This window comes from Eutrigla gurnardus (genome assembly GCF_963514095.1).
Source record: "Eutrigla gurnardus genome assembly, chromosome: 12".
Taxonomy (NCBI): Eukaryota; Metazoa; Chordata; class Actinopteri; order Perciformes; family Triglidae; genus Eutrigla; species Eutrigla gurnardus.
Genome location: NC_139926.1, coordinates 27256595 through 27280553, shown reverse-complemented (window position 1 = coordinate 27280553; position 23959 = coordinate 27256595). Strand labels below are relative to the sequence as shown.

The following is a 23959-nucleotide window of genomic DNA, read 5'->3' as shown; positions in this document are numbered from 1 at the left end:
CGAGCAGTCGTGTGTGTGTGTGTGTGTGTGTGTGTGTGTCTGAGCGATCGGAAGGAAGAGAGTAAAGACGCCTGGACGTCTTCAGGCCGAGAGCTTCTTTGAAGTGTGTTTGCATTCCTGTCGGTGTTGGTGAAAGAGGAGCAGAAGGAGGAGAGGAGCACTCGAACTGGACCGAGGCGCTAACAAAAACACACACCAGGTCTCATAACAAGACTCCTGGGGGGGGGGGGATATGGTCCTCTTTAAGGGGGGACTTTCCAGGTCTAGAGTCTACCAGGAAACCACTTACATGAAGTTTTCAGAAATGTTATGATTGATTGTCTGTTTTTATTGTGTTGACATGTGAGTTTTTTTAAATCACTAAATACTGTTGAAAGTATGAAAACCTGCAGAACATCGACACGTTTGGTGGGTTTAAGTACAGCAGCAGACAACTAGAGTGTAAAGCTAGATGAGTAATGTCTACCTGAGCTGAGTGGAGTGTCCCTCTGTGTGCGTTGTTATCCGAGCTTCTCCTTGCTTTGCGTACTGCCAGCTAGCTAACATGAGATTGTCATATTATCCGTTGTTTAAGTATACATTTATGAAGACACTACAGGTAAAAAGGGTACTATTATTTGTTGTACTACAAGTTTTCTGATGTTTTTTGTTGTTGCTAATGAGGCGTTACATAATGGTCACTTTTGATGAATTAAGGAGAAATCTACAGAAACAAATAAACAACGTAATCAGATAAAGCCCTTAATGTGTATTTTAGATGTTTTTGAGCAAAAATAACCCAAAATCTAAAAGAAAAAAGTACCGGGGCATCTACCTGAAAATCTGCAAATGGAGATGGATAATTAACTGAAGTATAAATTCCTCTCAGGAACAAACTAGTGATTCTGAGTTGGAAACAAGTGAAAGCATCTGAATGATGAGCGATGAGGAAACCTCATGGAGACTTTTCCCCCGTTACCTCAGACCTCCTTCCTGGACTCGTGTGGTTAACGTCTGGATGCATCACAGAGGAAAACCAGGACCAGGACCTCAGCTAGTACTGTCCCGCTGCTCAAAGAAACACCCTTTTCTTAGTTAAACTATCAGAACGGTGGTTTAGTTATGAAATACAACACAAAACTCCTCAAACAAACAGATTCCTCAACAAACCTCACGCTGAATGTTTGTAAAATAAAACAACATTTCTGTGGAGGAGAACCTGGTTTTGTGGCTCCGCGAGGCAGGAAGGAAGGAAGCCGCCCCGCCGGAGAACCTCGGATACGGTTAGCGTGAACACGATAAATCATTACAAGCTTTCATCTGTAAGATTCTGTGTTTGGGGATTCGGCTGCTGTGGTGTTTCCCATGGCAGAGTCCCTGCCTGTTTGAAAATGTTTCCGAGGTTTGACATCACTTCCTGTGACGAGTCTTGAAGGCGTTAAAGAGGCGATAAACCCGATCAAATGTCAAAAATGAAAAGAATCAGAATCATGTGTTGTCAGTGGGCTTAATCACGGATATCTGGAGTCCTCAGTGTGTGTGTGCGTGTGTGTGTGTGTGTGTGCTGCCCAGCCAACCAGAAGATGAGGAAAGAAGTGCACCCTTGTTGTGTTCTCCTTTGGCCCCAGCCATCTGTCCTCCTGGTTCCTGACACCTGTACCAGCCTGTCAGAGCCGGCGTCCCTGTCATCGGGGGCAAGGCGGGTTTGGCCCGCCGGGACACGGGGGTTTGAGGGGGGGGGGGGGGGGGGCAGCTCCATGAATGAAGGGGGAGAGGGGGTCAGGGTGAAGTTGGGGCCACTTCTTGAGACACCAGAGGATTTTAAAAATCTTAATTAATGAGTTTAAAAATGTACCGATGGATTTAGATGATTCCTGTCACCGTCAGATGGTCGCACTCCTGCATTGTTTTACATAAAAAAACAAACAAAAAAAACAGGCTTGTCCTATCAGACATAGTGTAGTGACCCAAGCAGAGAATGCAGTCAGTCTCGCTGTGTGTGTTGTTATCGGATCGTCTCTGTCCTGTTTACGAAGCTGGTCCGGCTACTAACAATTGGCTATGTTAGTGCTTGTGCGCCCCCCAGGTGAACACTGTTGGCACTGTTGTTTTGTTAGCACTGTTAGCTGCAAGCGGGCGGCTCAGCCTTCACCACGTTGAGAGGCAACAGAAACGCTCCCAAGCTCATAATTAGCGCCTTTAAGATTCTGTCCGTAAACCCGTTGGACCGCCGGATCATCTGAGCAGAAATTGTGTTCAGATTAGCCCCAGAACGCCTCTGGGTTCTTGGATCTCACCCAAAAATCTGCCTCATGATCCTCTCGTGTGGTTCAGCATTAGACCGGTTTTACATCGAACATCCCCCTAAACCTTTTTCTTTTTAAGTAAACGACCTTTACAGGTGCTTCGTACCCCCCGAAACCTCATCCTCATCAAAAACCTTGGCTCGAGGTTCAGAGGCAACCGGAGAGCAAAATAGTTGGCGAGCAGTAAAAGCGTGGAAACAGCCATTAATGGCGTGCCAGATGTTCATCATGTTAACGGGAGGATTCAGTCATTTTTTTAAGGCGGCTTGAAAGGCGGACCGGTGCGTCCAAGGTCTGGTCTTATCTGTGCCAGGAGGGTTCTGGTCCTCCGGTCAGCACCATGAAAGAGCTTGTTACATTCTCTCACAGCGGTGATGTCAGCGGTGATGTCAGAGTGTCGGAGTTCCTCCTCTCCGACGTTTTGGCAGCATAAATACAAAGAGGCAGATGCAGCGTAAACCTGTTAGTCAGCCACCTCTAATCGGCTTACGTTGGCACGGCGACAGGCGACTGGCACCTCCGCCGGCTCGCAGACCCGCCTGCTGAATACCACCTCGTCCCCATCAAGGGTGACATGTTGGAAATCCACATGGAACCAAAAAACACAGCACTTCACACGTTTGGCTGGCGGCGAGCGGATCAAAGGGACTCCTTCCTTTCCATGACAGTCTCCTTCAGGATTATGTATTTGTGTTTCCATGTTCTCATCCCTCGTCCTCCTAACCTTTTATGGCCGATCTCGGAGCCAAAAGCCGGGGTTTTGTTTCCCAGAGTGAGAACTAATTGCCTGGTTTTTGGAGTGTTGTTTGTGTCCTTTGGGTTCAAGTCAACTCATAAACACGTCGGTTTTATACGACTGCAGCGTCCAGAAATGGTTTTGTGTAAAAGTTTTAATCAGCTGAGCTGCAGGTGTGAGGAGAAGAACAGCCCGGAGCGCTCAGATGCAAACCAGGACACAAACATGTACTCCGCACCTGTGGAGAGCCGTGATGTCATCTGTCAAAGAGCGCCGACATTTGTGTGTGAAAGCAGGTGGGAAAGTGACGACCACAAGGCGAGCCGGCCAACGTTTAGCGACCTCCCCTCCCCCTCCTCGTCTCGGGCTTGTTGACTCGGCGGAGGAGGATCTCGGAGGTCCCACCAAGTCAAACAAGTGGCGCGTTGCCAAGTCATTCAGGGGACGCAAGAACGTATTGACACGACGCGTGCAGCTCAAACCCTTGCCGCTGAGGGCCTCGTACGTTTAGAAACCTCTGGGTCAGTAGGCTGACCTGACATCAGTTACACCGGGCTGAGAAACACCTCTCTGTGTCCGTAGGCTGACCTGACATCAGTTACACTCAACAGAATAAACAGGAACTCAGATCACAGAGCAAACAGCAAGTACACTTCAGGTTGTGTGGATGAAAAACAGACGCTTCCCAGATAAAGAAAATATTTTAATACGATTTAGCCGAAATGAGAAGGAGAGACGTGTTTGAAGATGCAAAACAGCATTCACACACAATAAGTTGTGGTGAATTTTAATTTTCGGGAAAATCATAAATCTCGTCACAAGTGACTAAAAAAAGCTGTGTAGCACACAATCATGGTGGAGACATGAACAAGAGAGCCTGATTGGTTCCTTTGTTGTTTGCGTTGCTGTTTGTCTTTTCATGTCTTCTCGTAACCTCGTTATAAAAAGGTGCCACACAAATAAAGTTATTATATTAGTATTAATAGAGCCTATTTAAAAAAAAAAACAGGATACAAAATAAATGTAAAATATGTATTTATCCTTTATTCCTGCAGGAAATGACTTTAACATAAACTTTAACTTGATTGTGTTCTTGTGTCTCGTCCTCTCAGGGTCGTGACGAGATCGACGAGCAGCATGGAGACTTCAGCTCCGACGGCCACCGAGAAGAAGGACTGTAAGGGTTCAGGTCTGGACGGGAGCAGCTTCTCGGAGATCCCCAAGAAGCCGTCGCCGACCACTCTGACCCGAGGTACGAGCGCGTTCATCCTCCTTTAAACTGGGGAGTTAATACAATGATAGTGAACTCGATCACTGTCATAATACAGATCTGGTTGTGATCTGTTTTTGGGCAGCATCATGTGAAACTCTCAGGCCGGTCACATAAGGAGCTGGTAGCACATGAGGGGGGAGATGTCAGAGAATTGGTGATGAAGAGATGTTATAATGAGGTCGAAAGACCTTGTTCTCACCTCCCGAGTGTAAATTTCATGAATTACTAAAAGCGGCCTGGCGTAGCGGCGGACGACAGGGCGAACCTCGGATGTGAAGGGGGCCGGGTGGAGGGAGCCACCTTTGAAATGCTAAGGAGCTAGCGTAGGACATTGTGGCGTTAGCGGTATCTCTGCTTAATGATGCAGCTTGGTGGCCCGCCACGAGTCGAGCTGCGTGCATTAATTGTTCAGGGATGTGGGCTGAGAATCTGGGACGGGTTCGACGGCGCCCTCCCTGGCACCGCCACAAAGAGGCCACGAGGCTTCAAACCGGCAAAAGAAGAAGAAGAAAAAGTATTGTGCGTGCCACCAGATGAATTATTCAGTCATTACACAGTTGTGGCCGTTGTGTATTATGTAGGCTGTGTTGGATCTCGTAACCCTGCACCGGGAGGAGCCGTAGTCCTGCACCCATCAGGGCTCATTGGTGCTCGCGTGGCGCCGCCGAGGTTCGTGCAGGATTCCCACTAATAAAGGAGTCATAATTAAAAGATGAGAGCTCATGTTTGCATTAGCGAGCGTGTGATGAAAACTCCTCGTAACGAGGTCTGAGGACCTCGCTCGGGGGCCCCGAGGTGCCGGCGTTATGAATTACTAACGGCCGGTGGTGGAGCCGGCCGGTGGACACCGAACCCCCTCAGGAAGCCGCCCTGGCATCATCTGAAGGGGGCCACTGCAGGAACACACCACTCATGTGGTTTTACTGTTTAATGAAGGGCCTGGTGGCCTGCCATCACGGAGCCCCCCGTCACACGGGGTCCAGCAGAAGTAGGACGTTGTCATTAGATGGTGTTAACGCTCTGCTTTTGTTTTCACTGTAATGATTCTCTCTTTCTATCGGAGCCTCATTAGTATGCATGTGGAGACAACGATGTGGGGCAGATGTGAATAAATCAAGTAGCCTGGAAACATTCTTCTTAAGATGTCACACAACTCTGCTTTTTCTTTACTTGGGTTTGAAATGGGATCGCAAAGTTTCCCCCCAAAAAAACACGAGGACTTCTTTCATTTCCTTTTAAACATTTAAGTTGAAAAGTGAAACGGCAACAAAACTGTGGTGTAACTGGAGAGGAAACATCCTGAGAACGTTGTTCACTGTAATCCCTCGTGTCAGCTGCCCGTGAATCTCCGACTCGTCTTCACGAGAGCTTAGCGGAGGTTTGTCATGCAGGGTGGTGGGGTGGGAGGGCGTCCGGGTCCGAGACCAGGGACGCAGCGGTCGGGGTTCAGTGGGCGTGATGGGACTCTCCTCTCTTGGCCTCGTTAATGCTTTTAAACGGGCGCCGGCGTTTCGTGTGACAGCCTGCATCTGTCTGGCAGCCTCCGAGGCGAGGGCCCTCTGCAACCCGACTCCCGGGGCCCCGGGTTTACGAGCCTGCGCCAGCTTGTGCTTCGCCATGTCAGTGTAACATGTGTCCAGATTAGGTACCAGAACTGTAAAACATCTTACGGTTTCAAAGGAATACCTGTGATGGAAGCCCCCTCCTTCACACCGCGAGCATCAGATCTCAGATCTGCCAACTCCTCGTTTTAAAGCCCTTATTATATTCTAGGGGAAGTTTGCCAGAGAGTTCCCATCATCCCTCACGTCGGCGTTGACTGGACGAGGCCAGTGGAGCAGACGCGTTCGCCAACGCCGGATTATTTCTGCCGAAAGCAGCCGCATCGAATTCATCTCTCTCAGAGTTTAGTCCGGAAGCTTCCGAACTCCCGACGCTGATTGATGTTCTTCAGCGTTGGAAACAGATAATTATTCACCGCTGTGATGAATGGAAGGAGGATGAAAAAAACACAATACACATCCTCACCTCAACACTCGGCGTCTCACTTTACTCAAACGAGTATACGCTGTTAAATCACCCCCATGAAAGCGGACCGTCCACCAGTCTGGTGTGATTAGTCGATCAGGATCCGAGCTCTGGGCTCTCGGCCGCGAGGTCTTTCCCTGGAGGGTGCTCTCTCCAAGGCAGGCCATCCCACCCCCCAACCCCCACCAGCATGGAAGAGAAAAATGTCCTAAAGCAGCCCCCCCTGCCATGGTCCCTTCCCGTCCACCGGCCCACTCTAAAAGGACCAAGGCCACTAATCTTCCTGAGAAAGAGATTTCTGCCTTTCTCTCTGTGCTCCTAAATGAGGCTCTTACGCTGCCGTGGTTCCACAGACCGGGTGAGAGGTGGAGGAGGGGGGCACGGGGGGCGTGCTGGGGGGGTTCAGGGACCAGGGTTATGCAGGGATCACTGCATTGAAGCCAGACCCCTGTGCCCCCTTTTTTTTGGTTTAACTCCTTGGCCCTCAACCTCAGTTGAAAGAATCAGAGAATCCATCTCCTGACGGCTGAAGGATTCTACTCAGAAAAGTTATTTACAAGCCGGATCAGTTCAAATCCACAATTCTAGACCCAAAATCTGTTACCACGGTAAAGAAACACTCCCATCTATTCCTACATACTCTCCTTTATTACCGTTTGCATTCTGGTTCGTGTGAATTGATTATTAATCCTTCATGATCCGCCTCAAGTTTCTCACAAAAAAAAAAACAGATCCTGATCCACCAGAACTTGCAGAACTGTAGAAAAACGAGTCCCCTCACGTCTTCATAATTCTGGCATCGACTCGGTTCTCGTATCGTCCCAAATCTCTTGCTATTTAAAGAAATAGGGCCGATCGGATTGCGAGGCCATACATAGCAGAAACACCTCCCCCAGCTCCCTGGGCCTCCAAACATGTCATGGATTTCATCTTTAAGGGCTCAGAGACCATATTGGTGTCCTCGGCGTTGGGGAGGAATGGGCTCTATCAGGTGTCTCCTACAGTAACACTGTGTAACGGCATCAATAATGCCTGGTCCTGATACTGGAGAAGACCTGCCAGCAACAAGCTTACAGGAAGGACCTATTGACCAGGTCCCCGTGTTGTTTGTTTTCCTGTCAGGGTCTATAGCCGCACGCTGTCAGGAAGCCGCCGGACGATACCCTCTCTGTCCCGGAATGACTGCCAACTCTATTTGCAAACTTATCGCTTCAGCATCGCTAGAGTCGGTTTACGCAGCGTGGCTGATATGTCCAGCATGTGTCCTTTAGCCATTTTTTTATATTCACATATTCCCAACAGGCCTGCTGGGGGGTGGGTAGGGGGACTATCTGGTTTTCAGAGATCAGAACTCACATTGCTTCATGTTGCTCTTATAAAAAGTTGACTTGGTCTTAGTCCAAGTCCTAAACTCCTGCTTTCCCTCCTCACATCTCTTCCTCTCTCCGTCTTATCTGGACTTTCATTTTCTTCTCTGGCCGACCGGATTTAAAGATTAGATACGCCGAGTGAGGTTTTTTTTTGGCCTTGCTGTGTGTAAAAGAATGAGTAGTGAAGCCGATTCTGAAGTGCCTTAAACCTGTTGTTCTCTCTGGTCTGGTGGACTCTAAATGGACCATAATGTACTAAATGAACATCATGCTGGATTGAAGAAGACTTGAAACTAGAGATTGAGACCATAAACTCATGTTTACAATGTTTACTGAGATAATACATCAAGAGAGAAGTAGGACCATTTTCTCATAGACTTCTATACAACCAGAGAGGAGTCGCCCCCTGGTGGCCAGCAGAGAGAAGTAGGACCATTTTCTCATAGACTTCTATACAACCAGAGAGGAGTCGCCCCCTGGTGGCCAGCAGAGAGAAGTAGGACCATTTTCTCATAGACTTCTATACAACCAGAGAGGAGTCGCCCCCTGGTGGCCAGCAGAGAGAAGTAGGACCATTTTCTCATAGACTTCTATACAACCAGAGAGGAGTCGCCCCCTGGTGGCCAGCAGAGAGAAGTAGGACCATTTTCTCATAGACTTCTATACAACCAGAGAGGAGTCGCCCCCTGGTGGCCAGCAGAGAGAAGTAGGACCATTTTCTCATAGACTTCTATACAACCAGAGAGGAGTCGCCCCCTGGTGGCCAGCAGAGAGAAGTAGGACCATTTTCTCATAGACTTCTATACAACCAGAGAGGAGTCGCCCCCTGGTGGCCAGCAGAGAGAAGTAGGATCATTTTCTCATAGACTTCTATACAATCAGAGAGGAGTCGCCCCCTGGTGGCCAGCAGAGAGAAGTAGGACCATTTTCTCATTCACACTTCGTCTACGTGCTAACGAGGACACTGATTGGTAGCCATTGTTCACAAACACCATATACATGTATAACCATTGCTTTATTATACTTTTTTCCACATTTATTTTCAAACTGAATTATGCATTAGTTTCCTGGATTCTATTTAATGTTTACTTGAAGGAAGTAAGCAAAGAAGCTGTGAGCCGGATCCGTCCGGAGTTCAGAGGAATTCTTAACCAGTCGAAAGACTCGGCTCGTTTTGAAAAAGAATATCTCAAGACAAATGTTTATTTCAGTGAATGCTTTACAAGACGAGTCATAAAGGCTAATATTAGTAGAGGACTAACTTTCTGAGGAGCCCGTAGCGTGTTGTGTGTGAGCGCCGGCGGCCTTTTTGGATGCTCTAATGTGGTTATGAAACATAAATCAGGCTGAAACGAGACGATTCTGATATCTGCTCGTTTCTCCGCTTCAAAGCATGGTGGCGCTTTGGGCAACGCATATAAATCACACACACACACACACACACAAAGACAACATGTTACATTCCTCACCGTTTACAAGCATCGGGAGAGGAGGAGGAGGCAATATATGGATGCTTTAGGGGATTAACCAACGCCCGTCCGCCAGCTTTCTCTGCCCCCCTCTCCCTCTCCGTCGCTCCTACTTCCCTTTTTTTCTTTTCTACGCTTTTATCCTCCAGAAAGCTCTTTCCCAGCATGCCCAGTGTAATCCCCCCCCCCACCCCCGCCTTTGAGACACTTCCTGTCCGGGGTTTTTTGTCTGTGGGTCTGATGGGATCCGGTCCAATAAGGTGCTCTTCCTCCGGCAACCGCTTTCTTGTTCTTTTCCTTTTTTTTAGCGGAAGACGCAGCGTGTAAGGACAGCGTTTCCATCGCCCCCCCTGACCCGGTGTAACACCCCCCCGACACTCACAGTTCAAGTGAAGCAAAATAAACGGAGTCGGAGGAGTTTAGACGCGGTAAAACAAGAATGTGTGCTGGCTGTAAACACGGGCGGGAGGCGCTTGTGTAAACAGGTTTTGGTTGGTCTGCAGGCGGACAGTCTGTGGTCGGGCTCTTCCGGTGACCCCCCCCCCCCCCACACACACACACACAGCTGGAACAGCCCACTCACCCGTGCTGAGGAGGCCATGTCTGCGGCCGGCGAGGAGTCGCTTCAGAAACATGAAACAATAAACACCTCGGGAGGTTTGCGTCGGCCCCCCCGGGGAGTGCAGCGGCGTTCCCTTACCGACGTCCCAGACTCCCTGGCGGTGGACCGGTAGGTGTCACGGCGATGTGGCTTCCCACCAAAACAAGAGGAGGACATTGATTTCCGGGGAAGCTCCTCCAGAGGGAAACGCTGCTTCTTGTAATTACAGATCTAATGTTTCGCTGCTGCTCTGCTGGCGTTTAGAAATTAGCCAAACGACTCACGGAGACCGGCTCCTACGAGTCGCCTGCAGGCCGCCGGAGGAACTCGCACCAAACGGACCGGGATCAAACCGTCCGGTAAACCGGTACGATGTGTAAAAACTGGACTGAATGTCGTGAAATTGTGATAAATGTTCTTTAACACGTGATCTTCCCGATGAGTGAGTTTCTCCGTCAAACCTTCAGTCGATGATTCATTTCCATGACGTAACGATGAAAATACCCCCAACACTTTCTGTCCAATACACTGATAATTCAAAGTTCTACGGAGATATAATTATAGTAATACACGATATACTCTACGAGGTTGATGTATGAATGTGTGTGTGTGTGTGTGTGTGTGTGTGTGTGTGTCAGCCTGTTGTGTTTGCCAGGTGATTTCCCCGACTCTGTTAGTTAATCCGGAGAATGTTTTGGCGCTGGCTTCATAGAGCGGCGGGGTCGTCCCCCGGCGGCGGATACAGACTTGTTCACGCGGACCGGGACACGTCCAGGTCTGCAGCAGGATCAGGTCTGCAACAGGATCAGGTCTACAGCAGGATGAGGTCTGCAGCAGGATGAGGTCTGCAGCAGGATGAGGTCTGCAGCAGGATCAGGTCTGCAGTAGGATGAGGTCTGCAGCAGGATCAGGTCTGCAGTAGGATCAGGTCTGCAGCAGGATCAGGTCTGCAGTAGGATCAGGTCTACAGCAGGATCAGGTCTGCAGCAGACTCAGGTTTGCAGCAGGATCAGGTCTGCAGCAGGATCAGGTCTGCAGCAGGATCAGGTTTGCAGCAGGATCAGGTCTGCAGCAGGATCAGGTCTGCAGCAGGATCAGGTTTGCAGCAGGATGAGGTTTGCAGCAGGATCAGGTCTGCAGCAGGATCAGGTCTGCAACAGGATCAGGTCTGCAGTAGGATCAGGTCTGCAACAGGATCAGGTCTGCAACAGGATCAGGTCTGCAGCAAGATCAGGTCTGCAACAGGATCAGGTCTGCAGCAGGACTGGTTTGTCCGAGGATCTGAAGCCGTGGACTCTACAGAACGATCTCAGTCAGAAACTTGAAATGAAAAGCAGCCGTTCCTCTGAAGGAATGAGTCATGTGACTCTTTCATCTTTGTAATCTGATTACTTTTTATGGTTTCAGACTCGAAACGAGCTCCGTGGGGGTAATTTCCAGATCGTAACCCTTTAATGAAGAAAGTCAATCAAATATAAATAAATAGAATTCAAATAAATAGAAGTAAAAAGTTAAAACGGGCGACGTCACATAAAAGCAAGTGAGTTTTAAGAAGTGATTTTAAAGAAGTCACTGATTCAGAAAGCCTTAGCTTCAGGCCGGTCCTGATGGATATACGACTAGCTAACTTATAATTCCACCTTAATTTTGGACCATTTAAGGTGGAGACTCGCAGAACAACCACCTTTAAAGCGTCTACCAGACTTGTGCTGAGACCAGAAGGGGGTTTTCATTGTCTTCCTATTGTCCTCTCTGAATGAGAACTACAGAACGCCCTGGATCGGTTCCTGGAGCGGGTCCTGGATCGGATGCTGGAGCGGGTCCTGGATCGGGTCCTGGATCGGGTCCTGGATCAGACTCAGATTTCAGGCTAAGTGAGGGTATTTGACCCGGTGGCTTCAAGCCTCCAGATCGTTGTCTTATCAGGGATTAGACGGTAAACCGTGGTGCTGAAAGGTCCTCTGGCATGTTGGATCAAACCTCCTTTAAACAATCAGCAGACCTTTTTGTAAATTTTATTTTGAAGTCTAGATGACTTCAAAATAAAAGTGTAGTAGCATGAGCAGCTAAAACTATCCAAAGACAGATTCTATAAACGTGTAGCTTTCTCCACGAGTGCACATTCTCCTGAGTGTTAGCTTTGGCAGAACAGGTCTGACTTAAGGTACTGTAAATCCTCGTTGTGGTCTCAGAGAGACTCTGAATTCCCACGGAACAAAGAGGGGGGGGGGGGGGGGGGGTGCTCAGCTGGAGAGGGGGTATTGTTTACATATCAAGACGCTTCCTCCGACTCCCAGGAAAAGCAGTAATTTACCTTGTGAAAGGTTTTACAGTTTAATTTCTCCATTGTGCGGTGGGATAAGGCCTTAATTATAGAGGAGGAAGTGGCCCTAAGCCCCCCGGACCCGGACTCGCTGGGTTCTGGACCCCCTTCCTTCGGGTCTGGAGGTCTCCCTGCCTCCTTGCAGTGGACTGTTCGTTAGCACACGTAGGGTGTCTGGACGCCAATTAGTCACGTTTCCTTCCGTGAGGCCGGACCAGTTGTAGGTGTTGGAGCCCGAAGGATGAGGGGGGGCCTTGGTGACCCTGACCCCCCTACAGACTACACAAAACCAGCCCAGCTTTTAATGCAGAAGTCAACAACTCTGGTGAGGTAACATCCAGACGGGTCCGTGCTCCGTCATTCACGATGACAGATGTGAGCAAATATTGACCCGAGTTATAAACGTTAGTATAAGTGTATAGAGTTAAATCTCAACTTCAGACTCTCCGTCAACGGCTCGTTACGTTGTGTACTCAGTCGCCGCTTGGCCTCTCACTCCGTTTAAACGAGGCTCAGCTTCAAGTGACGACTTTCACGTGATTGAGGAGAACGCTAACGGCACGTTTTATAGCAGATTGAAGCATTTGACCCTTCTGCTAAGTCCCCCCCCCCCCCCGGCCAATCACAGCGTAGCATCGGCCACTCAGACCGGAGTCCGACAGCTCGCTGGCTCCGTGGACTCTCATGCAAGTCCGTGAATGGAGACTTAGGTTTCTGAAATGTTCATTTCTACGTACAAACCTGGGGAGCTAACATTAGCAGAGTACGTTAGCATGTCGTTAACTAGTGTTAGCACATGATTAGTTAGCGTTAGCACCAAAAGCTACTGAAGGAGCATGGTGACGTCACTCGTCAGTTTGTGGACCTTTTGAAGCCTCCAGTTCGCCATCTTGGTATTCTTGCAACCACTGAAGGAAGTGACCATATTTGGCCTGTGGAGGAGCGACGGGTGGATTTTCTTCGCCTTATTCTCACATTTTGCGGAACAAACAACGAAGAGAGAACGTGAGACGGGCATCTCGTGGAGTCTGAACAGCTGAAGTCCTTGTTGGCGTTCCTGTGAAAGCGTCCAGTATTTAGTGTCTCGTGAGACTTTCAGAATAAAATCACCAACTCAAGCTGTTTTTGCAGGTGTGCATTGAGTTAAGTCAACACTGGACAGCTCTGATTTTGTGAAATGACTCTTGTGCCTATAGGTGTGTGTGTGTGTGTGTGTGTGTGTGTGTGTGTAGAGATGTGAGTGTGTAATGGAACAACAATAATAGCAGCTATTCATTTTTGCGTGACTCACCAGAACAGCTTCCAAAAACGAGTCTGCTTATGAATATTTATTTATGATTCTTTCCTGTATTTGTTTTTATGGTAAAGAGTTTGTGGAGGATTTAATGTTGCGTTTCTCAGCTTAACTGTTGCCTTTGTTACAAACCAGTAACTCAATACTTTTTACACACACACACACACACACACACACACACACACACACACTGGTAGTTAGTGTTGGGGGAAGGTGGGGGGGGGGGGGGGGGGTATAGGCTCACATTCAGCAAGGAAATCATAAATGTATAGTTTCATTTTACTCCGTTTAACTGCATGAATTTAAAGGTTGAGTTGTCGGGTCTTGTTTGCATTTTCAGATTTTCAGAGGACGACTGATAGCATTTTGGGACGGATGTTGATTCTAATAGTATGGAGTAAAAATAAATATATACAAATAAATATACTTGTATATATATATATATATATATATATATATATATATCACCAGGCTGCGTGGCTATTGTAAATGGCAGTGCCCCCTGCTGGCCAAACTATGTAATGATTTAACCATTACGTTATTTGAGTCTATAAAATGTTTTATATCGATACATCTAAATTATTATTAAATACTATTGAATGTTAATCATGAGTTACATCCCATCGCTTCGACTGATGTTTGTGAACGACCAGCATCTCCTCCACCTCCTTCTCACCCCCCCCTCCTCACACTCACCATTAGCCTGTCATAACACGGCACATAACCCGAGGTGATCCCGGGTCTGAGTGATCCGAGCGGCCCCGGGGGTTCGGATTGCTACCTCATGGTCCGGGGGGGTGATGGTTACCACATGTAAACGGAGGCAACCGCCGGCCCTAATAGGAGCTGACAAGTGGCGGTCTGACGGGGGCCGGATCGGATGGCTGGGGCCGGCCTATCGCTATAGAAACGGAGCCCCGTGTCTATAGGCCCTGTGTCAGAGCGCTTTGCTTTAAATAGAGTCTTTGTGTGCGGAGGAATCGCTCGCTCACGGCTTCCCCTCCCGCTTGGCCTCCATCGCTCTGCAGACAGTTCATACGCTGCCTCGCCGGCAACAGATCCCTGAACGGATCCCTGGGATGAACCGATCCCTGGAATGAACCGATCCCTGAACGGATCCCTGGAATAAACGGACCCTGGAATGATCCCGTCAAGTTCCAGACCTGGAATAACTCCACCAAGACTCACGATCCAGCCGATGGAGTCACGCTGTTCCTCTGGGCTACAGGTAGGTAACAACAAATTATGCCAAAAAGCTCCGGATGGTTCCTGGATTCGTCTTTTCACAGCGTTTTTTTCCAAATAAAATTTTACAGGAAGTTAATTATAGACAACATTAGTTTTAGGAGAACTTTTACTTTTAGTTTTTCCTGGACCAGAGTCCTCCATTCGCCCTCGAGACCAGAGATCTTCAATAATACACCTTAACATGAATACATGTAATAATAAGCAACTATAAATCTAGACATTTGAACGATCAACGTCTGTGTCGATGTCTTTTCTTTTTCTGCGTCGCGAGGAACGCCGTTCTTATTGTTCCGACTGCGTTCTCGTCCTCAGAGGTCACGGGGATGTTTCTGCTCGTCCACCACTGAACACCACAGAAGAAGACATCACCAGCCCACCGGAGGATGTGGAAGAGTCAGAAAGTGTCAAAATAAGAGCGAGGCCGACATTCTCAGAGCTGCTGCGTGGGCGCATGGAGAGCAGCGACGGGCTACCTGAGACGTGCGAGGTGACCCGCGGTGATGAAACCGACGCCACTAAACTCACACCCAGTCGTCTCGCCGTGACTCCTCCTCTCAGACTCAGTGTGACTTCACGTGATGTTTCGCCGTGAGCGACTGATGCGGCCGGTTTACAGAGCAGATAAAGGATAACGCGGTGGCAGCATGTGGCACCCTTCGCCCACAGAAAGAACAAGAGTTGGTGGATGGAGATAACGACGGGGGCCACATGGGGATCATTATGGAGGGCCAGGCAGCAGCAGTTAAAACCCCAGATCTGCTTTGATGCAGAGCAACAAAAAAAGGGAGAATGCTTTCTAATCAAGGCCCCGCCAAAACAAAAGCCACAAGGCCCAAAACTGTAGGAGGACCATCTCCAGCCGGAGAACGCCAGATGGTTTCTGTTTGTATCCGAACAAATAGTGGAAGAATGATACTTTACTCTGTTTATTACATAAAACAAAAGTGTCTCTTTGATTCTTGAAGATGTATAAAACAACATTTTCTTGGTTTAATAAATGAAGTGAAGAGAAGTTTTTTTTTTTTTACTCTTTACTGAATGGAGTCGGGATCAGATCTGGATCTGGTCTGGAGCCGGGAGTTTGGCTGAAGTCCACGTTGTAATTGTTTCACCATGTCGCTGAGACTCGGAGACCAGCGCTCCCGTGTTCCTATCGGGACTTTTTTTAGACCTCGAATGTGAAGCTTTGATGAAATCATCACTGTTGTACTCAGTAAGAAATATTTAACCAGCACTCTTCAATCTGCTGCTCAAATGTTTCACTTTGTATGTTGATAGAAGCTCTGTGGCGGTTCTTCAGACTAGAATGGGCTCAATGACAGAGTGGGACGGCCTCTAGTCAGGATCCCTAAGTACGGGTCCCGACGGGCTGTTATTATAATACTGGAGATCGTATCATAACATGTCTAGCTTTGTGTTTTCCTTCTCTGTGGCCCGGAAAAAATAGCAACAAGAAAAGTCGTTGTTCTTAACTTTAACCCTTTATATTTGAGCTAAGCTGCAAAATCACTAGATCCTACATTTCCCATAATGCAACTCGGTTAACTTACGTTAATAAGAAGTGAAAGCGAATTAATCGTTACATTGTAACATTAGTGTGCAGCAGTTCGCCATCTTGGATTCTTGCACCCAGAGAAGGAAGTGACCATATTTGGACTGTTGGAGGAGCAACGGGTGGATCAGAGTGGCACCCTTACTGGATCTGGATCCATGTGGATTCTGGTGTTGAAGCTGCTAACAAAGTTAGCTTCATGTGATTCAAAGTCAACTTTACAGCTAAGTGTTAAAGTCATCTTAGTAGCTAACTAGCATTGGTAGCGACCTGTCAATCAGCAGGTAAGCCCCGCCCCCTAAATCATCCCCTGCTTTCTGGTCTGGTGGACTCTAAATGGACCATAATGTACTAAATGAACATCATGCTGGATTGAAGAAGACTTGGAACTAGAGATTGAGTAAAGGCTCTGTAGTCCGAAACAACCTTATTACTCCTTTCAACATTCACAGATCACCTCCGTTCTTACCTTTCACAATAAAAGCCCCAGATATATATGAATGTTTTGCATTTTCATGCCGTTTATTTGTGTGTAAAACCTTTTAAATAACATCGTTCCCTCGCTGACTCCCTCCACCACGAAGTCAAACAGTAACTGTGCTTTCAGCTCGTCTGTAATCATGGCTCGGCTGGTCTCGGGTTGCATGGGGGACCAGGTCTACGGGGAGTTCAGGCTTTAATCAAGACCTGCATGCTTTTAGCTAAAACTTCTTGATTGTATCGCTGTCGTCGCCGTCTCCGTCCCCGTCTCCGTCCTCGTCTCCGTGGGCCTCCTCGGAGCAGCAGACCTCCGACTTTCTGATCCTCCACGTGGAATCGGATTCTTGTATTTTGACGTCTGCGTGTTCTGACATGCTGAAACCTTGTACGGGTCTATCTGACCCGGTTTACAGCACAATGCAGTCCAGATGCAGAGAGGGAGAGACTCGGAGTCGATGGAAACCTGCCGGATTAATGTGAGCCTTGTTCCAGATGAACACGAAGACAGACCCGATCCCTTCAGACCACATTAACGGTCCAACCAGATTAAAGTCTCACATCTTCTCTGATGATAATGGCTTAATAACTAACGAACAGTGTAAGTAATTACTGAAGAAGTACACAACAAGTCTCTTATATTTGGAAATTGAACACGAGGAACTTTTATGTAGTTCTCGTTCTGGTTCTCCGAGAACCCCTGATTGTGTTGCAAGACCCAACAAAACATTTAGAAGCTTATTATTATTACTATTATTAGTATTCAGATGGTTTCACAACCAGTAAAAACTTAAATAGGAGGTGAGTCAGTGTACTTCACTACATTCAACCACAAAATAAAAGTTGTAGAAACGTCCGACCTCACTTTGAGTTTGGACGTGACTGTAACACATGTTTAGATGTAAATCTGACATGGATGATGCTAATTTGAGATCAATAAAATGAAGTGATTGGTTTTAGTGTGATTTCTTGTCATCCATCATCATCGTGATAATAAAACAGGATCACGATGATCCGGCTCCGTCTGAACCCCTGGTGGATACAAGTTGTAGAAACCGGAGCAACTTCCCAGTGATTGAGAGGACCCTTCGCCGGCGGACCCTTCGACCTATCAGAGAGCGGTGCCCCCCCCACAGACGCACCCCGAGGTGACTCGACTCTCCGGCGTCACGCCAGTGGAAGCTAATTTTATCGGCCGCCGCTCGCTGCTGTCAGCGCGGCGGCGGTGACAAACGAGTCCTCGTCTTGAGGCCTGTTGTTTGTTGTTGCTGAGTAATGTCCCGGCCGCTCGCCGCGTCTCTGGAGCCGACAGCCACGTGCACGTGGACGCGTAACGAGCGTGCACGGACGGCGATCCACAGGGTTTCAGGTGCAGCTCTGCAGGGACGCTTTATCTAGCAGGATGCAAAAATAGTCACGAGATTGTTTTCTGTGAACGGAGAAAACATGAAACATCCACGTGTGAGATAACGAAACAAACTTTTATTTTGTAGCATTACGACGTCCTGCTCAGAGTCCTCTCTCTGGTTCTAAACACCAGGACCCCGAGCCAGCCTGTCTCTCTCTCTGGTTCTAAACACCAGGACCCCGAGCCAGCCTGTCTCTCTCTCTGGTTCTAAACACCAGGACCCCGAGCCAGCCTGTCTCTCTCTCTGGTTCTAAACACCAGGACCCCGAGCCAGCCTGTCTCTCTCTCTGGTTCTAAACACCAGGACCCCGAGCCAGCCTGTCTCTCTCTCTGGTTCTAAACACCAGGACCCCGAGCCAGCCTGTCTCTCTCTCTGGTTCTAAACACCAGGACCCCGAGCCAGCCGGTCTCTCTCTCTGGTTCTAAACACCAGGACCCCGAGCCAGCCTGTCTCTCTCTCTGGTTCTAAACACCAGGACCCCGAGCCAGCCGGTCTCTCTCTCTGGTTCTAAACACCAGGACCCCGAGCCAGCCTGTCTCTCTCTCTGGTTCTAAACACCAGGACCCCGAGCCAGCCTGTCTCTCTCTCTGGTTCTAAACACCAGGACCCCGACCCAGCCTGTCTCTCTCTCTGGTTCTAAACACCAGGACCCCGACCCAGCGAGCTGCCTGTCTCTCTCTCTGGTTCTAAACACCAGGACCCCGACCCAGCGAGCTGCCTGTCTCTCTCTCTGGTTCTAAACGCCCTACTTCCTGTTTGCTGATCTACCAGCCGACGAGTGAGGCTGCCGGTCCATAAATCAGACCTCAGGTCAGCTGTTGTCCCGTTCTGAGGCTCCGGCTGGCTGAAACAACAACAGATGGGAAACGGCGAGCAAAGCATGTCGCTGCTGCTGCTGGGACTTTGATCGCAGATTCATGTTTATATGATAAACATCCATCAGGAAAACTACAAGTCTGCAGAAAGTCTATTGTGGGTCAGACCCAGGCGGCTGATCCAGTTCCAGATCCACCTGTCGCTCCTCCACAGTCCAAATATGGTCACTTCTTCTGCTGGTTGCTAAAAACACTGATCAGTAGAATTTAATCAATTATATTTTAAGACTTAAAGAAACTAATTGGTTTCCTCAAAATAAGGTATGAATTCTGGATCCTGTGATCTTTAAAAGAAGAGGTTTTAGATCCACTCTGGTTTTAGATTCTCTCTGGTTTTAGATCCTCTTTAGATCCTCTCTGGTTTGAGATCATCTCCATCTCTTCCTTATTAGATGGGGGGGGGTCACCTGACAGCCAATCCGGTTGGTCGAGGCCCTCTGACCCGTTTTACAGCTGTTTCTTGTTAAAACAAATTCCCAGTTTGAGAAGGTTTCCACGTTCAAGAGAGAGGCCAGACCCTGTGTGTGTGTGTGTGTGTGTGTGTGTGTGTGAGCGTATAAACAGCTCGTTTTATCTTATCGGGGATAGATGACCTCGAGGGCCCGGGGCCCCTGCATTGAAGATGCTCTGCTATTATGAACGCCACTAACAGTCGGTTCTGGTCTCTTCAGGATCTGGTTTCCTGTGTGTCACCAACAGTCGGTTCTCTGGGATCCTGGTCTCTTCAGGATCTGGTTTCTTGTGTGCCACCAACAGTCGGTTCTCTGGGATCCTGGTCACTTCAGGATCTGTTTTTTTAAACGTAAATCATTGAGGATCCAGTCTTAGATAACGTTCGGGGTCCTGGACGGACTTGGCAAGGCGGTTTGATGGAGACCAGGTCCGTCCAGGAGATCCTCCCCAGTCTCCCCCCTGGGGGTCTGGACAGAAGTCTCCCTGGGGGGGCTCCTCACCTCGCGGTGACCCCGCCGGCTGAGACGGCTGTTAGATTGATGTGCTGCCTCCCTCTCCCACATATTGTGAGCCGTTTTGGGTATTTCCTCTGAAAGAGAAAAGCCCTGTTTACAAGTGTCGGGGGGGGGGGGGGGGTGATGATGTCATCGGGGCGCTGAGGACGCTCTTTGTGTGAACTGGCAGCGTCTCCGTCAGCTGTTTCTCGGGGTCATAGGGCTCACGGAAGACTTGGCTCGCCCGCCGCGTTTACACTCGGCCGAAAACTGGGGGGGGGGGGGGCGAAACCATCAGCATCACTCCACTGGTTTATCTGGTTTCATCCTCCTGAATTAAAACGACCCCGGCTGCAACAAAAACACGCCGCCGCATTCATTACTGGATCGGCCCCTCACCTGTGCTCTACGGGGCCGGGGCCATAAATCAGGAGTCTGATTGGCCAGACACCTCATCCGTCTTCACCCGGGGAGAGGCTACACCCTGCTAAACGCCCGGCCGGGTGATGCATGGCTGCTCGTTAGACGATACTTATAATGATATTTAAGATGATCCCGATAATTTGTGCTTTTATATCGTGATACATTCCTGCTGTGAACCTTGATTTGTTTTTCTTTTATGCGACTAATTGTCTGAGATTATACATTATACATCCAGAGATTCTTTTAAAGGAAAGTAAAGACGTTTCCCGGCGTGGAGCTCCTTCCTCGCCGCCTCCTCCACACTGATTGGCTGTCCATCCCAGCTGATGGCGACCCGGCTGAGATAAGGTCTCGGTAGCGCTCCCTCTTTAGAACAATTAGGAGTGGCGGTGCAGCGCCTCGTAAGCCCGGGTGATGGATCGTAGTGGCGGCGGCGGGTTCGAGGGGTTGATGCCGGGGACCGGGGCTGGGCCGTGATTGGCTGAGGCCGGCGTGTAGACATGACAGAGACTGATGGAGGACCGAGGGAGGCCAGCTGGGTCTGAGTGGGATCAGGTAAACAGGCCCGGGACAGAGACCCGGGACAGAGACCTGGGAACCGCTTCACAACACATCTGGGGGGGGGGGGGATGAGGGCGCCATGGCAACGGGATAAACACAGGAACAAGCCCTCATTGTGAGCCGCCTGCTTAGATTCTAATCTCATCAGAAAACAATCTGTCAGGATGAGAGTTATGGATCTTGAGCTTCCTTCGGCTCCGTGAAGCGTTTTAGCGTCTTTCAGCTCGTCGTTTTGCTTTTAAACGACTTTACGGTTCTGGTTCAGTTTCTCCGACCGTCTCGTCTTCCCAGCTTCCCGGGCTGCAACAACGGAGACCAAAACTGTCACGATTATGACGTTTAGCGTCAATCATAGCGTAGCCGAAGCTACGCTATGATTGGCCCGTCTGTGTTTGAGGGGCGGGGCTTAGTGGCGGGTCATGTTTTGGGTCTGGTTCAGCATTCTAACCCTCCTGACTGATGCACATTGTTCTATTTGAAACCTTAACATCAGATGTGCCATAAAACAGTTACGAGCTCTGTGATGCTCCGATGCCCCTGGAGAAACCCACCGCTGGTCCCCCGCACCGCCGGACCGCCGCCGCCGCCGGACGTTTGATGTGTCCATCAACACACGCAGACTTTGCAGGAGTTCACAGGAACTAATGAATTTCCAGCTCGAACCATCTTGTGTCATTACAGAGAAAGCGCCGGCCTAATCCACTTACCTTCTGCCCCCCCATCAATAAAACCGGTATCGGGTTCCCGTCCCCGAGGGCCGTTAAAGTAAAGAGCCACTCCGGTAAGACTTCCTTTCAGAGGCGGCTTCGTGCTCGCCTGTAAGCCTCTAATCCCTCTGTCGCCATCACTCGCCCGCCGCGCTGCTGCCCGAGAGGAAGCGGCGTCTTGCTGAACCAAACCTGCAGGTTCTTGTGTGTGTGTGTGTGTGTGTGAGTGTGTGTGTGATTCCCGGATTACCTTAAACATACACTGTTTTTATGAACCTCGGGTTCGCCGCCGCCGAGCGCCTCAGAACGAAGGTCTGCCGAAGCTCAGAGCAACACGTTGCTGTGTTTGTGTTGCTCGCTGCCGACGGCGTGAAACTGCAGAACAAATCACTATCTGTGTGTGTGTGTGTGTGTGTGTGTATGTGTGCGTGAGCGTTTGTGTATAGCCGTTGGCACGGCGCTGTGTAGTTAGGACCCGGGCCAACTTCTTCTGCTGGAATTTCCTGTCTGAATAGAGCCCCCCCCCCCTCTCTCTCTCATTCTTCCTGGCCTCGGCCTCTCGGGGAATTATTATGACTGTCGAGTACTTCCTCGAAGACATGAGCCCCTCTCCAGTCTCCACTTGAGCCTGCTCCTGAACCGGGTCTCGGTCTGGACGTAATGAGAGAGAGACAGAGAGAGAGAGTGGGAGAGCGAGGGAGAGAGAGAGATCCTTCTGTCTCTTGAGTCATGAGACCCGACGGGCCTTTTGTTAACATCGAACACCTGGCTTTGTCTTTAGTGGGAGATCAAGCCGGCTTTAAGATGCTAACTAAAGGGGGGGGGGCAGGATGTTTGTGCTGGGGGGCAAAGACATGTTCAGTCTTAAAACGTGTTGTGAGAGCAGATAAAGCGGCTGAGAACGAGCAGTGAAATGTCCCTTTGAGCTGATTTATGGTTTAAGATCACGCCAACGTGAATCTGGACTTCGTCTTTTTACTTCACAACAGCTTACAATAAAACGAAAGCTTCAGACAAAATCCACCAGTATCTCTGCCTGGCTCAGGACTGGAATAACCTGTCTGACACTCATGATGTGGTTTTTTGATTTGGTGACTTTCCCACTAGATTTAGTGAATCTTGGAGCTAGCGCTGCTAGCTACGTTCATGTGAGAATGAATCATGAAATCAAGCTTTTCCTGAGAAGTTTGATGTGAAATAGCATTGAGTTCTCTCCATCAGTGAGGGTTTGTGGATTCTGGTACCAGTTAGACTATGAAATATGTTTTAGTTCTGCTACATCCAAGATTTTACAGATTTGACTCAAACCCAGCAGGAAGGTTTGGACTCTGAAGGGTCCTTTGCTCTGTGGTGGATGTACAGGAGGAGAACCAGGGTGGAGTAACCCCAACACACCCAAAGGGGCCTTAAATCAAGACCCTGAAGCATGTGAACCTGCCGGTAGCCGACCCTGCGATCCGGGAACCGGTCTGGGGTGATGGAAGGGCCGGTTCAGCCCTTATAACGGACGATATGTCTTAATAGGAATTCAAACAAACTCCATGTATGATTTTCTTCTTCTTCCACGTGAATCAAGTGCTGCGTTCATTCAGCGTGTTTCGTTGATGACCTCGGTTAGGGCAAAGGTCAAGGTGAACATCTGCTGCTGCACATACCTGATGTGAGTCAGGAGTCAGGGAACGTGCACAAGAAAGAACTGTCTCCTGCACGCTGACGGTTTAATTGATCAGCTTTCCAATAAGTCTGAAAGAAGCTGCTGGCCTGACTTCCAGCCCAACCTCGCCGTCTTTGTCTCCGCCCCCCCACCCCCGTCGTCCTGTCCCCCCCCAACCAGAGATGTGCCAGGCAGCACAAGCGGGGGGCACCTCTCAGACAAAGCCCCAACTTCTGGCTCCACTTGTGAAACAAAGCTCAGACTCCTTTTTCCCAGCTCTCATTTACCGGGTGCCTCTCTTGGCTTTGTAACACACGAGTTGACTCGGAGTTGGCCGCCCGTCTCGCACACCAAAGCCGGGGGGGAGGGGGGGGTGTTTGCTGGAGGAGGGTCCTCTGGTGGCGGTCCAGCGGCGTAGACCTCGATAGAGAGCAGAGCCGCCGGCCTTCGGGGCTCAAAGACAAGTTTTACAACTCACTCTGGCTTTGTGGGCAACTTTCAGTGTTCTGCTGTAGTTCAGTGAGTCATGTGACCATCCGGCGATCTGTAAACATGTCCAGTATTATAATTCATCTTACTGCTCTGAAGAAACACAGTTATGCTCCCGTACAACGACACTCCCAAAGACACTTGAAAGACGTGAAAGTTTGAAAGATGAACGAAGGTCAAAGACGTTCCAGAGACACATACGGAGATTTGGGCAACAAAACTACTTTAGGTAGAAAAA

The 23959-nt window shown here is 49.2% G+C and overlaps 1 protein-coding gene across 1 annotated transcript in view; it reads left to right on the top strand.

Annotated features, from left to right (window-relative positions):
- gli2a (GLI family zinc finger 2a) overlaps positions 1-23959 on the top strand; it is a 68623-nt gene that overhangs the window by 10112 nt on the left and 34552 nt on the right. Inside the window, exon 3 of the mRNA XM_084023226.1 lies at positions 4134-4273. Coding sequence (XP_083879352.1) covers positions 4159-4273 — 115 coding nt within the window. The 5' untranslated portion in view covers positions 4134-4158. The remainder of the gene's footprint in view (positions 1-4133; positions 4274-23959) is intronic.